This window comes from Leguminivora glycinivorella, chromosome 4 (assembly GCF_023078275.1).
Source record: "Leguminivora glycinivorella isolate SPB_JAAS2020 chromosome 4, LegGlyc_1.1, whole genome shotgun sequence".
Lineage (NCBI taxonomy): Eukaryota > Metazoa > Arthropoda > Insecta > Lepidoptera > Tortricidae > Leguminivora > Leguminivora glycinivorella.
Genome location: NC_062974.1, coordinates 18,713,892 through 18,732,479, shown reverse-complemented (window position 1 = coordinate 18,732,479; position 18,588 = coordinate 18,713,892). Strand labels below are relative to the sequence as shown.

General features: G+C 36.0%; 1 protein-coding gene across 1 annotated transcript in view; it reads left to right on the top strand.

Annotated features, from left to right (window-relative positions):
* The first annotated feature begins 7,142 nt into the window (after positions 1-7,142).
* Positions 7,143-18,588, top strand: part of LOC125225236 (serine protease inhibitor swm-1-like) — an 86,015-nt gene continuing 74,569 nt past the window's right edge. The window contains exon 1 of the mRNA XM_048128845.1: positions 7,143-7,232. Within this exon, the coding sequence (XP_047984802.1) occupies positions 7,143-7,232 (90 nt within the window). The remainder of the gene's footprint in view (positions 7,233-18,588) is intronic.

Sequence of the window (18,588 nt, the reverse complement as noted above, 5' to 3'; positions counted from 1 at the left end):
TGACAGTGCAAAGAAACCAACAATGAGAGATAATCGCGAGCGAAACGTATTATTTTTAAAAAGGTCGTTTTTGTCAAGTAATGTTTTTCATTCGTCCTGCGACATTTTGCGTGCTCACGATGTACTTCCTTGACGTTAATATGACGGTAATTAACAACTTGTATATTGTAATTGTGAGCTTGTTCGATGAGATCGTTTGACCCAATTTATTACCGATAAGTTTTTTTTTGTAGGTAAGTTTTTGTTCGACTTATGTTATTTAAGAAATAATTGATAATCAGAGGCTGTCTCACAAAAAAATGCTTTAAAATTTCATAAATGCTCCATAATTTTTTTTTATACTTTCAAAGAAACGCCCAATATTTAGTTAAATGAACACAGAATTCCAACTTAATACGTGAGTAACCCGCTTAAAATATTTTTAAATATGTATGAGTCTCACGGGAGTTTTATAGTTAAAACAGAATTCCAAGTTAGAATTTAATTTATTTTTACTCACATATACCCAGAAATCTTGACGTTTTCATAAAAAAAATGGTTGAAAGCTGTGGGTGTTTACGACTTTAAAAGATGATGGCTGAATATATTGCACATAGGACGTTTAGCTGAAGTTGCGTTTTTTTTTCTTGGGCAGCAAGAGGTTCATGAAATAATTTTACTTCTTATCACAATACTCAAAGGCTTACAAACTACTTGCCTATTTTGTTTACACTTTTATCTCAAATTATACTTTTTTATTACATTACCGTATGGAGTTGAACATTACCCGTCGAGTGTCAATGTTCACAAGGGTATAAGAATGGTTATAAAGGAAAGCCGTAACTTAATACAAAACTTAGAAATTTGAACGAACTTTTCATTAATTTCTGGAAGACGGAATTCATTGGCAACGAATTTTACGACTAGGCTGGAAAAATTACTTTGATCTATTGCTAGTCGCTGCACATTACATTGACCTTTTGGGTTATGTTTTGTTTTACGGTTATATTTTCACGTTTTTTAACACACCGCTTATTTACTTAGCTCGTTATTCATATCTTTTGCTCATAAGTTTTTATATCCCCGGCCATTTAGTTTGTAAGTCTATGTTTTATAGTAAATATGTATAATTATTGAGCTTTCATTTAAGAATGCATGCTGTTGGAGATGGTGATAAAAACCATAATATACCTACTATGGTATACCTACTTTTAATAGATTATGTTATTCGTTACTAAATGTTATTATCATATCTAAATACGTAAAGGAATGTTTGCTCTAAAAACATAACAACACGCGAGTATTTTTATAGTCCTCTGTATAAATTATAAGTGTCGCCAGACCATAATCTGCATACTATAACAATAATACTTGTTTATCGAGACATATGATGTGACGATGCGTAAATGTTAAAGAAGCCCAATAAACAAATAGTTCACAAATATTTCCTAAACACGTGTAAGCGTGTGAAATATGTTTTTCCCCTCACTACCTCGGAAACACGTGTTTTGTCCTTTAATACCAGCGGGTAAAAACGCATTTTATCCACTAGTGGGTAAAGTAATTTGACCTTGAATAAAGTCAAATTAACTGCTTTAAAATTGATAAAAGTAGATGAATCTAGTAATAAAGATGATTTACCACCTGTGGAACTACTGGAAGCAGTGATAAACGCATTTTTTGCTTAGTTTCCTCGCTATAGTGAGGGGAAAAGTTTTGTGTTACACTCGGGTGCAAATGTATTTTACTTCTCTTTTCGCAAATGTATTTTACTACTCGCTTCGCTCGTGGTTCAACTATAGAATCCTTTCACTTGCTCGTTTTTCAATTCCACACTCGGCGTTAAAATACAACTTTGCCCCCCTTGTATAACAAATAACTATTATTTATACTGTGACAGCCAAAGCGCAAATATATCGGAACATATATGTTTACTTTTATGGATTCAAATAAAAAGGATAAAAAATAAGGATTATAATTAAAAGGATTCTTATAAATGAAAATCCTTAACATAGCTATTTTAGACTCTTGGTACATTTTTTTTATACGACGTCGGTGGCAAACAAGCATACGGCCGCCTGATAGAAAGCGCTCACCGTAACCTATGGACGCCTGCAACTCAAGGAGTGTCACATGCGCGTTGCCAACCCATTAGAAACTTGTACACTCCCTTTTGCTGTGTTTGTGTGTTATTTCATTTTTATTTTTATTTTTTATTTTATTTTTACTAAATTAATCTAACATAGTTATAAGTTCTAAAGCTACTAACCATATTAGGGAACCTGTTTTCTGCAACAAATGATGTTTATTTTATTTTTTATTCATTTATACCTAGTCATTTAATCAAAGGTGTGTTACGATATGTTTGGTGCTTTGACTGTCACAGTGCATTCAAGTCTGACTGTACAAACACCAAAAATGTTACTTATTTTTTATCCACTTGCGAGATAAAGTGAAATGACTAACCAACTTACTGAAACTGCCATTGCCGTTCAAATGTATTTTTAAAGGTTTGCCTTAAGGTTGATCATGAATCTCCCTATATTTGGGCGGTGTAGGTGGCAAGCGTGGCGGCTAAGGGCGGCCACAGACAAGCCGCGGTTACGGCGCATACGGCCAGATTGTAGCTACAGCGTTATGGCGCAAACAGTGTATGTGCGCCGTTATTTAGAGGCCACTGGGAAGGGCGTGTCTGCATAAGTAAATACAGGTCAATTTATAAGGGCTGGGCTAGAATTTGTATTGTTCGTGAATTGAACTGCAGTGCACTGCACTACACAAACGTAGCCACTACATATTATAAGCACCTATTGCATCGACTAGCCCCCTACTGATTTTTTTTCATAGATTTATGTGCCGGCTCTTGGTCCTCAAATAAATCATTACTTATCAGCTTTCGACTCCAGCTAAAATTAGAAAGAGCATGGAAATGGGAGAGTTATGACTGATAAACATGGTAAGGTGTTGGGGTTAGTGACCCACTAACTATTCGTCCCGTTTCGCATGCATCTACCCACGCCGTAACATTTTCGCTCAAACCCACCGAATTGCAACAGTCCGCTGCGCTCATGTAACACGGCTTTCAAAGTGATATTTAAGACGAAACCAGGTTTCCATACAAACTTGGTGTGCTTTTTCTTCCAGATATTGTTGAAAATAGAAAAAGAAATAATAATATAATGAATCACATGTAACGACACGGTGAATCCCATGTACAGGAATCACATGTATTTATCAAGACCATCATAGAAGGGAAATTAGAGGGTAGGCGAAAAAGATGAAAGCAAAGAAAGGTAAACACATGGACCAACTTAAAAAAAAGAACGTCGTGTCAAGTCTGTGTGTGGAGGCTGTTAAAGAAAAATACCAAGGAAGACATAATCCCACTTTATGGTGATGATGACTAATTTCGTATCAAATGCAAAAATGATTAAAAATGTGAAAAAAGAATCGCAGGGGCATGAGCATAGCTGCGGTTGACATTCATAAAATTGTATTAAAACGTTATAATTATTATTATCAAAAAGGTGGCATGGCCGACTTGGCACAGAACCGCCGCTTATAGAACAGAATGGAAATCCATGAAAGAGGCATAATATTATGTTCAGCAGTGGACGAAAATATGCTGAGAAGAAGAGAAGAAGAAGAATAATTATTATATACCCAGATAAATGTATAGACCTACCCAAGGAGGAAAATGAGTAGGTAATACTACATTTGTACGAAAAGGCGATTTCGCACGGGTCGTCCTTTTTCGTCTTATGCGCACGCGCCGCGTTCCGCGCCGGCGCCTTCGTATGACGCCAGCGTTCTCCCTAGGCCCAAAAATCGTATGTCCCCACAGAATATTAAGCAGTTCAGTTGTTTTGACCGAAACAGATAAAGTTCGCGACACAACATCCGCCATACAATTAATATCTGGTACATTCCTCGCATTCTTACGTATTCCTGTTTTTGGTAATGGTCTACATCGATTCAGTTATCGAGAACGGCGCCAGCGCCTGTTAAACGGTATCGCTATGGCGCCAAGCTGAAGAAAAACGGTGCAGGTGAAATACGATGAGCCGTAATGTGTTGTAAGAGTTTAAGGGCGATGTGATAAAAGCAAGATTAAGGTGATGGCTATTGTTTGAAGCGCTAGTAGCCTAGCGTCCGACTATCAATGCGAAGGTCACGGGTTCATACGTCCGATCGTGCCAATTAGTTTTTCGGAACTTATCTATAAAATGCCAATATATTTGCTATTCGTTTTGGGTGAAGAAATATGTAAAGAAACCGGGCCTGTGCTAATAATCATCTGTTTCATATATCTGCCGCTCTTGTAAAACTAGGGCTTTAAGTCTGGCTAAGCTCTTCATGATGTGTGTGCAAAAAATACCCACTTAAATACTTCCTTTCTGCTAAATATAGACTTCTGAGACGAAACAAACATAAAAGATGAGCCTTGTTATGTAGGTAAATTCTTTTGAGAGACAAAAAGTGAAAGGACAAGTAGTACTAACTGATAAACTCAGTTATTTTATGAGTTCAGGTGTAGCGTGGGTGTTATGTAAGACATAAGACTTTACAGTCATTTAATTTTTTTATTTCTTAACTGTGAAAGATACTTAACCACGGGTAAGTAAATAAATAAATAAATATTGTAGAACATTGTTACACAGATTGACAGGTGAGCCCCACGGTAAGAACAAGAATGCTTGTGTTGTGGGTACCCAGACAACGATATGTATAATACACAAATATTACATACAATTATATACATAGAAAATATCCATGACTCAGGAACAAATATCTGTGCTCATCACACAAATAAATGCCCTTACCGGGATTCGAACCCGGGACCGCGGCTTAGCCGGCAGGGTCACTACGCCCTAGGCCAGACCGGTCGTCAACAACCAACGTCAACGTCAGTAGAAATAACCTGGTATAAAACATAGGTACTTAATGCCAGTTGCATCAACCACAAATTAACTCATGCATTTTTTAGGTAAACTATGAAACTTGCACTAAAATCATATTTAGAGACCTGTAACAATTTTATTACACTTAAGACTCTTGAGAGAGAGTTTGGTAAGTACAATTCATCATTAAGACTTTATTCCTATTACATTTTGAACAATCATCAAGTCCTCAAAACTAAATATTAAACATTTAACATCCTCTCAGAGAAAACGAACCAAAACCGTGAATAAGTAGGCGGACACAAGAGTCCTCGTAACAACTCACACTTAAGCATGTAACGGTGTGAATTCGCTATCAGTGTCAAGAAGAACAATATTCACCCATTTTGAATGACAATATTAATGCTCACTCATTTTATACCACTAATAGAATCATCAATAACAATATTCAAGTGCTTTTCAAAAAAAGTACCGATTTATTGTAATGACGACGGACTTTTGGACAAAGAGCCCAGGCCCCGTAGCCGAATGGCATTTCTCCGACGCCAAACGAAAGCGATACGCCGCTGGCTCTGTCGCGCCAATACGCAAGCGCGATAGAGATAGATATCTACTAGCGCTTCGTTTCGTGAGCGTTTCGTGAGCGATTGTGCCATTCGGCTAGCCACCCAGGCCCCGTAGCCGAATGGCATTTCTCCGACGCCAAACGAAAGCGATACGCCGCTGGCTCTGTCGCGCCAATACGCAAGCGCGATAGAGATAGATATCTACTAGCGCTTCGTTTCGTGAGCGTTTCGTGAGCGTTTGTGCCATTCGGCTAGCCACCCCGAGCCGCCAGACCTTCCTCAAATTCTCAAGGAAGGACTAGAGTTCTTATCGACGTTTAATGTCTGCATATTACTTAGTTCGGCCCGTCGGGCATTTTTTTGCTATTAGGTTTTTTTAAATACACTTACTTTCCTTACATTCTCAAGGCTAATTTATATATATGTGTAAGAAAATACTGTTAGGAATTGATAATCATCACGTCCTAACCATTTGCGCCGGCCGTAGCCTGAGAAATTAGGGTAAGTTAAAGAGACTTTCAAGCGTCTGGTAAAAGTTACAGCCGGCGGAAATGGTCTGGAAATGATGATTATCAAACACTTACAGTCTTTTCTATTACATATAGGAAAATTAGCCTTGAGAATTTAAGGAAAGTGAGTGTTTTAAAAAAAAAAAACCTTATAGCAAAAAATGGCCGACGGGCCGGTAATATGCAGACATAAAACTTCGATACGAAACGAACTCTACAAATTGTCCCAAAGTTTCATCCTTGAGAAAATGAGGAAAGTCTGGCGACTCTGGGCTCTTAGTCCACTTGTTAAATATTTACTCTCCTAACGTTCCATTTGACCAACATGTAATTATCAATCATACTACTCATAAGCTTTTTACATTTGAATTAATAATTATTAAGGGTTAGCGGAGATATAATTAAACTCAACCGATTGGAAAGTAAAGACATCAATCACGAAATCTATGCCAACACTTAAATTTAAGGAATAGAAATAAAAATCTATTCAGAAAATGAAAAGGAATTACTATCTACTTTCTTTAGTCGTTATAACATACTAGCATTTGCCCGCGGCATCGCTCGCGTTAAATTCTAAAATTGCGAAATGCTCCATACAGATTTCCACCCCTCATTTTAGGGAAATGGGGGGTTAGAAAGAGATAAAAAGTAGCCTACGTCACTCTCCATTCCTACAACTATCACTACTTATTATAAAATTACGTCAATTCGTCGCTCCGTTTTGCCGTGAAAAACAAACATACACACTTTCCCATTTATAATATTAGTGTGGATTATCGCTGATCATAAAATAACCAAAATGTAACTTACTGAAGCACTATGCAATTAAGTGGGTGTGACTTTGACTAATGATTTGACCTCCAGCAATAAATTCTCTTTTCATTGATAAGTCAAATTAAAAGCTTAATTTTTTTTTTTTTTAGACGCGGGCAGTTACCTATATGACAAGATTTACAGTTTCAAATATTAAGAACATTGGAATTTTTATAACAAAACAATATTATTTATTATCAAAACAAGCGTGCTCTAATATTATTATATTAGAACATTGGACCAGTTTCTTACAACGCAAAAAATGGCATTCTTAACCTCCTGCTACTACAAATCCTGCCTTTTGGAAGACGTTTAAGGTTTGAATTGGCATGTTGTTGTTTTATGTATTCCGGATTGCAAGGCTCGTGCTCGAAATGTCGCAGGTCGGCGTGTCATCCTGGTCGGCGACCGCGCAAGGCCGCAGAAATCCGATGACCTCAGCTGCCATGGATCTACGAAACTTAGTACGCGCAAGCTTACAATAGTTATTTGTTATACAAGGGTGCAAAGTTGTATTTTAACGCCGAGTGTGGAATTGAAAAACGAGCAAGTGAAAGGATTCTATAGTTGAACCACGAGCGAAGCGAGAACTTGCGAGTTTTTTAACACACGAGAAGTAAAATACAGTTGCACCCGAGTGTAACACAAAACTTTTCCCCTCACTATAGCGAGGAAACTACAACGCAAAAAACGCGTTTATCACTGCTTCCAGTAGTTCCACAGGTGGTAAATCATCGTCATCACTAGATTCACTCACTTTTATCAATTTTAAAGCAGAAAAATGACTATATTCAAGGTCAAGTTACTTTATCCACTAGTGGATAAAATGCATTTTTACCCGCTGGTATTGAAGGACAAAACACGTGTTTCCGAGCTAATGAGGGGAAACATTTTTTTCACCACACTAACTGTTAAAGATCAATTTTGCTATTCGAAAACGGATAGCAAAATTGCATTTTATCCACATGAGGGCAAAGTAATTTAACTTGATGCCTTGAGCTGACTGGTCGAATTAACCTGCAAATAAACATTTTGAATCATAAACATTGAATAGGCTGCTGGATTTCATTTAGTTTGATGTTATTATTAGTCAGTCAGTATTTTGTTCGTGGATGGTGTGGTGAAAAATTTTGTGTTCCACTCGGTGGCAAAGTTTATTTAATCTACGTGCCTTGAAGCCCTCGCAACGCTCTAGATTCCACTTTTTGAACAACTCCCGGTACTCGCGGTTCAATATTGGAATCTTTCGCTTGCTCGGGTAGCAATATTGGCACGTGCGGTTAAACAACATCTTTGCCCCCGTGTAAAGCAAGTAACTATTGCTCCCGACTTTGGGATATGGGTTTCATTGTAGTGTGGGCAATTGGCTGGCAACCTGTTACTGTTTCGTTTCCTTTTAACCCCTTATTTTGCCAACAGTGGCACTTAAACAGTACAGTACAGTTTCATGTGCTCTTTAAATGTGCTATTGACGGCCGGTCTGGCGCAGTCGGTAGTGAACCTGCCTGCTACGCCGCGGTCCCGGGTTCGAATCCCGGTAAGGGCATTTATTTGTGTGATGAGCACAGATATTTGTTCCTGAGTCATGGATGTTTTCTATGTATATAAGTATTTATATATTATATATATCGTTGTCTGAGTAACCACAACACAAGCCGTCTTGAGCTTACCGTGGGCCTCAGTCAATCTGTGTAAGAATGTCCTATAATATTTATTTATTTATTTATTTATTTATTTATTGCACGCAGGCGGAGCGTGAGTTATAGAAAAATCATTCTCGCAAGGGAATAATGAAATTTCTTGTACCGTACTTAAATTTTTTACATCTATTTACATATTTTTTTACATTGCGAGTGTGATGAAAAACATTGTGTGTAACTCGGGGAGTATGAATATTACTAACTTGAGTCTTTAAATCGCTCCGACAAGCCGTCGCGATTTAACTTACTCTCGTTAGTAATATTCAATTTCCTCCCCCTGTTGCACAATGTACTACATATATTACACACATCATTTGACTGGATTGTGGTTGTTTGACAATGGACACAGAAATCCAAATTATTATTATTCCATTCGATTTAGGTCCTTCACCAAGAAGATACACCTAAACCAGAAAAAAACGTCATGTAAAAAAAAGTTTAACGAAATTACGGCTTTTACATCCTACATAGGCTAGTATGTAGTAGGAAAAATATCCATCAATGTTCACTTAGCCCACATCATAATAACACCTACCTACTTCTTTGCTACAGCCTCTTATTGTAAAAAAGAAAAACAAACTGACGACTTAATGTTTTTGTACTACGTATTCAAAATCTCTTAACAGAATCTCTTGACAGATAAAACATTTACACTTAATATTAGTGTGGGCTGGTGGAAGAGTAAAACTGACTCCAAAGTTTTCTTTTATGGCTGGCTCTTCGTTTGCCTGGGTGCATACCTAATAAATATTCGTACCAATATACAAGTTTATAAATGTCAACCCCACCCAAACCCAACCCATTTTCCATTTTGGATTTGATATGCATTCACAGATGTGTACCAAATCAAATACAGCACTACAAATAATAGAACAGTTTTTTTATTCGTAAACACTGACAAAAAAATTACAAGTTATAACAGAAACATAGAAGGAATGAAGTGCCACGAAATATTCTCATCTTAGTGATTATCGTGTGATAAAATTGAATTAATATTGAAATCGTGTTGAGTGACGTCACAGCAGTCAACTCATTTAGTTTATATATTTCTATCCGACTTATAAAATAGAAATTTGATTTAAAAATAAATACTGCCCATGTTTTTCGTATAATGAAATTATTCGTGCATGGTATAAAATATTTTAAGAACAGACAAGTTCCCTCCCTATTAAGGGGTTGAAAGAAAATAAAATCATGATATTGCAGGGTGTTTGCCCAACGCCCACATCAAAATTGGGTCTCCCTCGGAATCCCTAATAACGTTTGTTCGAAAATCACTTGGCCTAACTCATTTGACCGAATTATGAAATGCCTAACGCTCTTTTAGCCTAACGATCATTTGGCATAATTTAAATTTTGCCCCAAAAATGACATTACCCAGAACCGATTCGCTGTTAGAAAGGTAGGTTTAGGTTAGGTTAGAACCGTGACCTCACACAAATCCGAATCGCTTCTAAAAAAGTGGGTTTAACGGCGTTAGGCGAAACAATATTAGGACATTTAAATTAGGCCAAATGATCATTATGCCAACAAATATTAGGCAATGTAAAAATAGTTCAAAAAACTTTAGGGATTCCGATATAGATCCATCAAAATTAAACCCATACCGCACAGTCGACTTCTGCGGCATCCACAAAGGTTATAGTGACACCAAATGGGAGTGGCGAAATTCTTAAGCCTTCTACAAACTGGCTACACTATCATCGTCAAATGATAAATGATATCCCAAATTTCATGTTTCTATCGTCAGTGGTACCTATTCGAGTTTCCTGTCAGTGACATGATCACGAAACTATCGGAGTGACTTGAACTTTATGAGGTTAAGATTCGTGGAATGTTTTTTGCTTGCTCTTCTAGTTATAGGCTATGATATGCATCTGACATGTCACTGTCAAATATGACGTTTCTTCAATCAAATCGCAGCGTGCATTTATAGTATTAAAAGTAGATAACATAGATTACGAGTAAGCAATGTCTCCACCTCGGGCGACAATAGGCTACTTGCCTCCTAGTCAAATCAGCTTCTTTTTAAGAACTGTCAAAACGAATTTGAACGTTTTGCTAATATGGAATCTATATGAAATCGAATTGACTGACGTCACGGTCAACTTAGTTACTTTATATATTTCTACCTGACTTATTAAATAGAAATTGGATTTAAAAATAAGTTCTGTCCATGTTTTTCTTATAATTATCTGATGCTTTATTTCGTGCATGGTATAAAATATTTTATTTTAACTACAGTCAAGTTCCCTATTACATTACATGTGATCTGAGGTTTTCTTCTTTACTGTTTAAAGTGTGTACTTATACTATTTTTTTGCTACACGAAGTCGAGAAGCGGTAACTTTTTTTAGCGCAGAGGCCTGAAATTTGACGCTTTCTGGCTGGAAAACAAAAAAATAAGTTTTTTTTTACACAAACGTCGAATATGATATTTTCTCCATAAGCACCTAGCGAGAGTTTTTCCAGCAGCTCCAGACTCTTCGCTAAAATAACTATCGGAATAATGAAAATTTTGTATCATTTTTAACCCCCGACACAAAAACGACGGGGTGTTATAAGTTTGACGTGTCTATCTGTCTGTGTGTCTGTCTGTCTGTCTGTGTGTGTGTGTCTGTCTATGGTATCGTAGCTCCCGAACGGATGAACCGATTTAGATTTAGTTTTTTTTTAATCGGGAGTGTTCTTAGCCATGTTTCATAAAAATCGGTCGCTATGTCGCGGTCGGGGGTTTTTCAAAATTATAATTTTGTGGTTAGATTATTATTAACACATACTACATATTTGAAGTGTTTACGTATATTTAATGCTCCCAATACCTATTTTATTTCTACTTTCGTATCGTCTTTCTTATAAACGCAAAAATCACGTTATTCGAAATACGCGTAAAATGTTTTTACATTCACAAAATCAAAGGCAAGTTTTCCATTATCAAGAAGACAAGGACTAAGTTTTGTAAGAAGACAGCTGTCGGCCTAGCCGAAGTGATAATCGTTGACGCTACGTCTACATGGCAATTGAAACGCAGTCTGGCTCTCTCGCGCCACTACTGAAGAGCGATAGGGAGAGCTATAGCTACGCTTGCGAAGCGTAAGCGATTGTAAAGTTGGTTAAGTGCGCATTGTCCGCCCGACCCCGTCGTGACGTTAATGGCGATTAAGAATGGCAATCCATTAAAATGAGATCAATTCATTTAAATAATGCGGATTATTCATTTTAGTTTTAGCTCATAGTTCAGAACATTGAGAAAAGCTCTGATTAACACATTTTAGTTAAATTGAGTGTAGAAAATAAAATGAGGAGAGCTGAATGGTATTTTGTTTGGAACGAAATTTTATAAAATCAAATGTAAAGTCTGTTGTTTACAGAAAATCGCACTGAATGCGATGATCCAAAACATCATAATTATCATCCATGAGTAAATTACTAAGTTCAGAAAAGAGGAGATTGGAAACAAGCAGCGATTAATTAAAACACGACCGGAGGGAGTGTTTTAAATCGACACGAGTTATTGCTTAGTTGGCCATTATTGCTTAGCTGCCTCTTACTCTAAGTTATCATAACGACGTGTCGAATTTAACGGAAAACAAAAAAAAAACATGGTGTATATTATATTTTAAAAACAAAACGGTAAGAATTTCTTTTCTAACCTGCTTTTCTGATAATTAGCTTAACATATGAGATCAAAGAAAATTGATTTAAAATTCAGGTTTAAATATTCAGTAGTTGAAAGTTGAGACATTTTACTATTAACTTTGATTTTAATTTACTCTAATAAGTCTAATCTGAGATCTTCTAAAACATGGGAGCATTTCACTAATGATACGTATTATAAATTTATAGTGACAAGGTTTTGTAAAAATCATATTTATTTTGGAATTTATTATAAAAGGCAAATTTAATGAAACACAATCGTAACGGTAACAAGAGCAAATAAAAACCCAAAAGTGACACTAAAAACGATGTTCAAAACTGGATCAGTTACTTTAAGCTATGCAGCGTAGGCGTAAAATATGAGTGGTAAACAACCCAAAATCTGGTGTTAATATTTTATAATATGGATCAGGATTTATTATAATTGCACCTAAATGCAGTTGTTTTCTTGCCCAAGTAAGGGCCGAGTCCCGAAATCTTTTGTTTGGCCTCGGCCACAAGTGGGCACGGCACGAGAAATGTGCGTAAATGGGCATCCTCAAGTGTTACAAACGCAATTAAGGTAGGTGGTGAATCAGAGGTAAATTGAAATTAAAACATGTTGCCAGTTTTTTTTAGAGAAACCTCATTTGTTCGCGGCTCTGTCATGGAACAAGAAGCTACGAAAAAGAATATAATAAAGCTATCTGTAAATGTATTACAATACAATACAATACAAATATTCTTTATTGTTCACCAATATAACAAGATTACATCACATAACTTTAATTAACTATGGTAGACAACAGGCGGTCTTATCGCTAAAGAGCGATCTCTTCCAGACAACCTTTGGGTAGTGGAGACAAGACACAAAAAACAACTGATTTGAGTAGGTGATGCAGTGAGTGATAGAAAACGTCAAATAATCTTAATACTAATAAACATACATAAATAGGAATTAAAATAAACCTAAATATACCGTACATATATAAATACTATAACAACACAGCTACGAATGTACATAGATCAAAAACAATGCGGCCAATAGCGATAAAGGAAAATGAAACAGGACCATCAATAAATATTGTATTATGGAATAGATAAATAATGCTCTTTTACTTGACTTTTAAAAATGTGAAGAGACTTAGCATGCCTTATATCAATAGGTAATGAGTTCCACAACCGAACTGCCTGGAAAGTAAAGGAATCGTTGAAGAATTTAGAAGAAGATGACGGGACTTTAAGAAGATAATTTCGGGAAGATCTGATAGATTGAACAAAACTAAAGCGGTCTTTGAGATAGCGAGGAGTTGAAGGGTTAAACAGTATATTATAAAGGAGGAGGAGGTATTACTAGTATTTGAAGCACATAAGTTAAGTAAAACGAGTACAGTTCGATAGAATAAAAACTTTTACGACAGCTCTGTCTGAAGGACCTTTATGTAAAGGGCCGTGTAGGAACATATATATACTTTTCCCCTCACTATTCTCACTAAGGTCGAAAACACGTGTTTTATCCTTTAATGCCAGCGGGTAAAAACGCATTACATCCACTAGTGGATAAAGTAATTTGACCTTGAAAATTGATAAAAGTGGGTGAATCTGTGAAACTACGACAAGTGATAAACACGTTTTTTGCGTTGTGCTTTCATCGCTGTTTTACTTCTCGTGTGTTGAAAAACTCGCCAAGTTCAGGATTATATTCTCGAACTTAATTCTTTTGTAGTTCAACTATAGAAATTTTTCACTTGACTGTGTTTCAATTCTACACTCTGCGTCAAAATACAACTTTGCACCCTTGTAGAAAAAGTAACTATTATCTGTCAAATTCGTTTCTTCATCGTTAACTCAATGGCACATTTTAGGTACAGTCAAACAATTAGAACTGTAGAACTATGTCATAGTGACGTTATAAATCAGATTGTGAGAAATTTCTTACTCCTTTTCATTTTGACATGGTTGTAGAGTGGCTTAGGTTTCCAATTGGTTGACTGTACGTAAAGTCACCAGTCAATTTAGATGATACTTTTATGAGTTTCAGGACACCCACCAGAAGAGCATTAATAAGACATAAATGTAACCTGGAGAGAAGTAAAAACCAATTGTTAGTACGGTTTCGCGGAAGAAAGGTTGTTAAACGGTTACAGTATTCAATTTCAGTGTTGTTTACTGATCGTAAAAATATAAGCGGAGTCACCACTGTAGCAGTTTGATCCCTGTTAAGGTGCCTATTGGTGATCAGGCCCCGTAGCCGAATGGCATTTCTCCGACGCCAAACGAAAACGAAACGTAGTCCGGCTCTGTCGCGCCAATACGCAAGAGCGACAGGGATAGACATCTACTAGCGCTTCGTTTCGTGAGCGTTTCGTGAGCGTTTGTGCCATTCGGCTACGCACCCAGTCCACCGGATGGAATTATGGAAATGGACTGCCAGTTAGTAGTAAAAAAAGTTTCTATATCTATTTAGTAAAAACGGACGTCTCTCAAGAAATGATAAGCCGTTGCCGCCCGACTGATGATCGCTCACTGATTCGCTGTTCATCACAAAAATCAGTCAATTCTAAAACATAGGACTGCAACTAAAAGTTTTTAAAACAGTGTTGTGTGTTGTCCTGCTGCTGAGCAAATTTGCCAGAGCACAAAGAGGGTGCAAAATGTTGAGCTCGTCATGTAAAATTTGCTTATCTATTAGTTACTCCTTGCGGTGAATTGTGTATTGTAATCAATTAATAATGTAATCTGGTTCTCCAGCTAATTGAGTGAGTGACCAACATTTTAGATTTATTTAATTTCCTGTTTACTTGGATGATTACGTCATATACATTAGCATTTGAAGAATCGGTGCGTTTCAAGTTTTAATATATTGACTACTTAGGTTTAACAACTAGTCAAGGAAGCAACGATCTTTTGACAGGTGTCTTATGAACATCATCGTATTAACATCGATATAAACGTCAAATGAATGATCTATAATGCCTATTAATTAGTGACGTGTATTTGTTTAAATCGTTATTTTATGTCGGCATGCATCGAGCTGACAAATGACAAATTGCAAGAAAATTCGTGAACTCGCATCACATTTTAATAATATTGCGGCCTGTTGAAGTTACTAAAGTTCAGCACACCAATCTAATACTTAAAGCCCTTATAGTGATCTCAAGACATCAGCGTGGACAATATTGTTTCAAGAAATACTTGAACATACTTGAGCATTTTCAGAATTTGGGACCCCCAATAAGCGAAAGTTGTTAACAAAAATTAACTCACTGTCAATTTTCTGACGATAATTAAGCATGAAATTTCAATAGAAATATTGTTTTTGTATTAATTACATAAACTTTAAGCGATAATCTATATTCAGTATGTGAAAAAGGAAAAGTTTTCTGAAAATGCCCATAAGTGAGAAAGACCTCGTAAATCGGTATCTAATTGGTAAGTACATTAAAATACAGGTGCAGAAAAGAGGTAATTCGAAACGAGAAGCGACAAATTCGATCGACATTAGTTACGAGTTCCTTCTTCGCACGTGCATCATACGACGTTTAACAGTACGTGTAGTCCTTTGAAGTTTCTGCATAACAGGAAATGTACTATTTTGCAAACTGTTGCGGAAAATAAGTTATGTTATTGTTATGTACCTACTGTAAAAATATACATACTTTAGTTTAGGAAAATTTTGTTAAAACAGTTACATTTTCAGCAATACAATAACAGTTATTTTCATATAGCAGGATGCTGAGACGGAACATTTTAATACTAAAAACGTAAATCAACCCAGAACAATCAATAACAGCGTTACGAAGCCTCAAGTTACTAATTGATTCGAATACGCCATTAAGCCCAGATGATGGATGCCTTCAGAGCTAATGCCTCCAAATATACATATCGGAACAACACACATTATCTAACTTTGAGTTAAATTAATATTAATTAATACTGTCTTCGGTTACCGCGATAGTTATATGAAATAAAACTATGGGAAACGGATTGTATTGCGTTATAAAAGTTAAACTTTCGTGAGACATATTGGAAATGTTGAAAAGACGTTACTATGGGAAAAAAACAAATAATTTTAACAAATATTTTGATTTGTGTTTTTAAAGTAGTCACACTACACTACTATATATAAATTAAAAATCGAAATAAGATGTCATATATTATTTAAGAAAAAATGACGGACACCACCAGTGGCGAAGGCCGGATTCGAACCGGCGTCTTTATCAATCCGGGCTAACGCCATGAACCCCTAGGCCACACCGTCACAGTGGAAGCCGTCGAAATTTATCTTCTATATGCCATCTTTGTAAGACTAGGCGTCTTTGACCAACTCTTAAGGGCAAGCAGTAGGTGCTTGCACCTACTATACGAAACCTTTTACAGGTTTACGATATAGCTAGAGAGACTGGTGTTGCCATCTATACGTTATTATGGGAACAAATCATACGAATCAACGAAATATCGTGAGCTCGACAAAAACCACTGTTAAATATCTACTCCTTTGTTCACACTGTACACGCTAATACATGTGCTTTTGAATACATCGTGTAGATAATTACAGATATAGTGCGAAAAGATTTGCCTTCGTATTGTTACGGATACGTACAGTCACCGGCATAAATATGTGATGATTTCTGTACTTTGTCATATTAACGTCTTGTTTGAAATGTCATACGAAATTGTCAAACGATTAAAAGCGACAAGAAATCATCACTTCTGTATGCCGGTGACTGTACGAACGTGTCATGATATTTTAGTCAGTCTCAGTGCAAGATGTACTGACATTGACTGAACTAGCATGACAAAAACGAACGTTTCGGGAAAATACGAGTACGAAGGAAACCCCTTTTCACACTACATCTGTATTAATAATACATCCCGTCGGTACCTATGACGGTGGTGACGGGTGGTGGTCGCCGTTTGACCGTCAAGGGTTAGAAACCTAATTTTAAGACCTATACTAACCCTTTTTCTGCAAATAAATCATTGAAATTGAAATTGAAATTTAATATGTTATTCAAACTATATAAATTATTCTTTGAAAGAAAATTAATTTCATTTAGTCTTAATACCTATGTTTGTTTAAAGACTCCGATATTATTGTAGGTTATTATGTTTCACATATGTACAATAAGTAATTACTTAGTGTGGTGGTGTGTTAGATTTGTACCATAAAATAAGAGATAATAAAGATAGACACTTTGCAGACAGTAGTAGGATACCCCCGTTACCAGCCCGGGTCTGGGGCCTGCTCCCAGGACCCCACCACCGCCCATCCATTGTCTTGCTAAACCTAAAAAAAAAAAAAAAAAAAAAAAAAAAAAAAAAAAAAAAAAAAAAAAAAACTAATAGCCCCCCATTTAGATTCATTGCGCTGGGTCTCGACGCTCTCAGAAGCCTCCTTCTAGTATTTACAGAATACGTTCTTTACACAATACACCTTGTGCACGACGGTCACAAAAGGATTACCGACCCTTTCTATTGTTCGATCTGGACTCGGCGCTAGACCATTGTTACCCTACCCAGCTACCTGGCAGTGTCATGCACACCTTTTCCTTGTGTCTCATACTGATAGGTATTTTATAATTAATTTTTAGTATAACTTTGTGATCATATGGATTGCGATTCTAACCTAACCTAACCTAATTAAAATACCTAACTTTTCCATTCGTAACCTAACCAAATTTAATTAAAACCTACTCTTAGTTAACCTAAGTAGTCTAGACTTACCTTTATGAAACCTAACTGAGTTTCACCTACTTTTATTTTTATTTCTATAAATGTAGGTATTTATGAAATGTATTATAATTACGTTTTAACTTAAGAACTTCTGAGTTACATTTAAGTTTATCCAAATACCTAAACTTAACGATCCTATCTAGCGTATCTTTCTTTTTCTCGAATATTTATGATATCTTATACCTATTTCTATCATACATCTCTTTGTTGTATTACCAAATTTGTACATATGATTAATAAGTCAATTTTTGATTACGTCTTAATAAAAGTTAATTTCCCATCTTATCAAACTTTTTTTTTTTTTTTTACATATATTTCAATGTTTTGTATCTGAATAAACCTCGGTAATTTTGTGAAGTTGCGTTTTTGCTTAATTGCTTTATTTATTGTACCTTCTTTGAATAATTTACTTACCTATGTCTATTATTATTTTTTATGACTTGTGTATTGTTTAAGAGAATGCATACTTTCAATAAACTTGTTAAGACGTGAGAAACTGAGAACCGGTTAAAACATGTTTAAGGCTAATTCTATGTGAATAAAAATGTCTTTTGTGCATTTTTAAAGATAATATATATTTATTGTTTCCGTTTATTTGAATAATTCGGGTTTTAGGTAAAGAGATCCTTCGACGAACATGTCAAGGCATGATACTTTGTATTCATATTTAACAAAGCATTAACTGGTGTAAACATGTTTTAGACTAACGCACCGGTAATTCTTGTGACTTGAATTTTTTATTGTAACA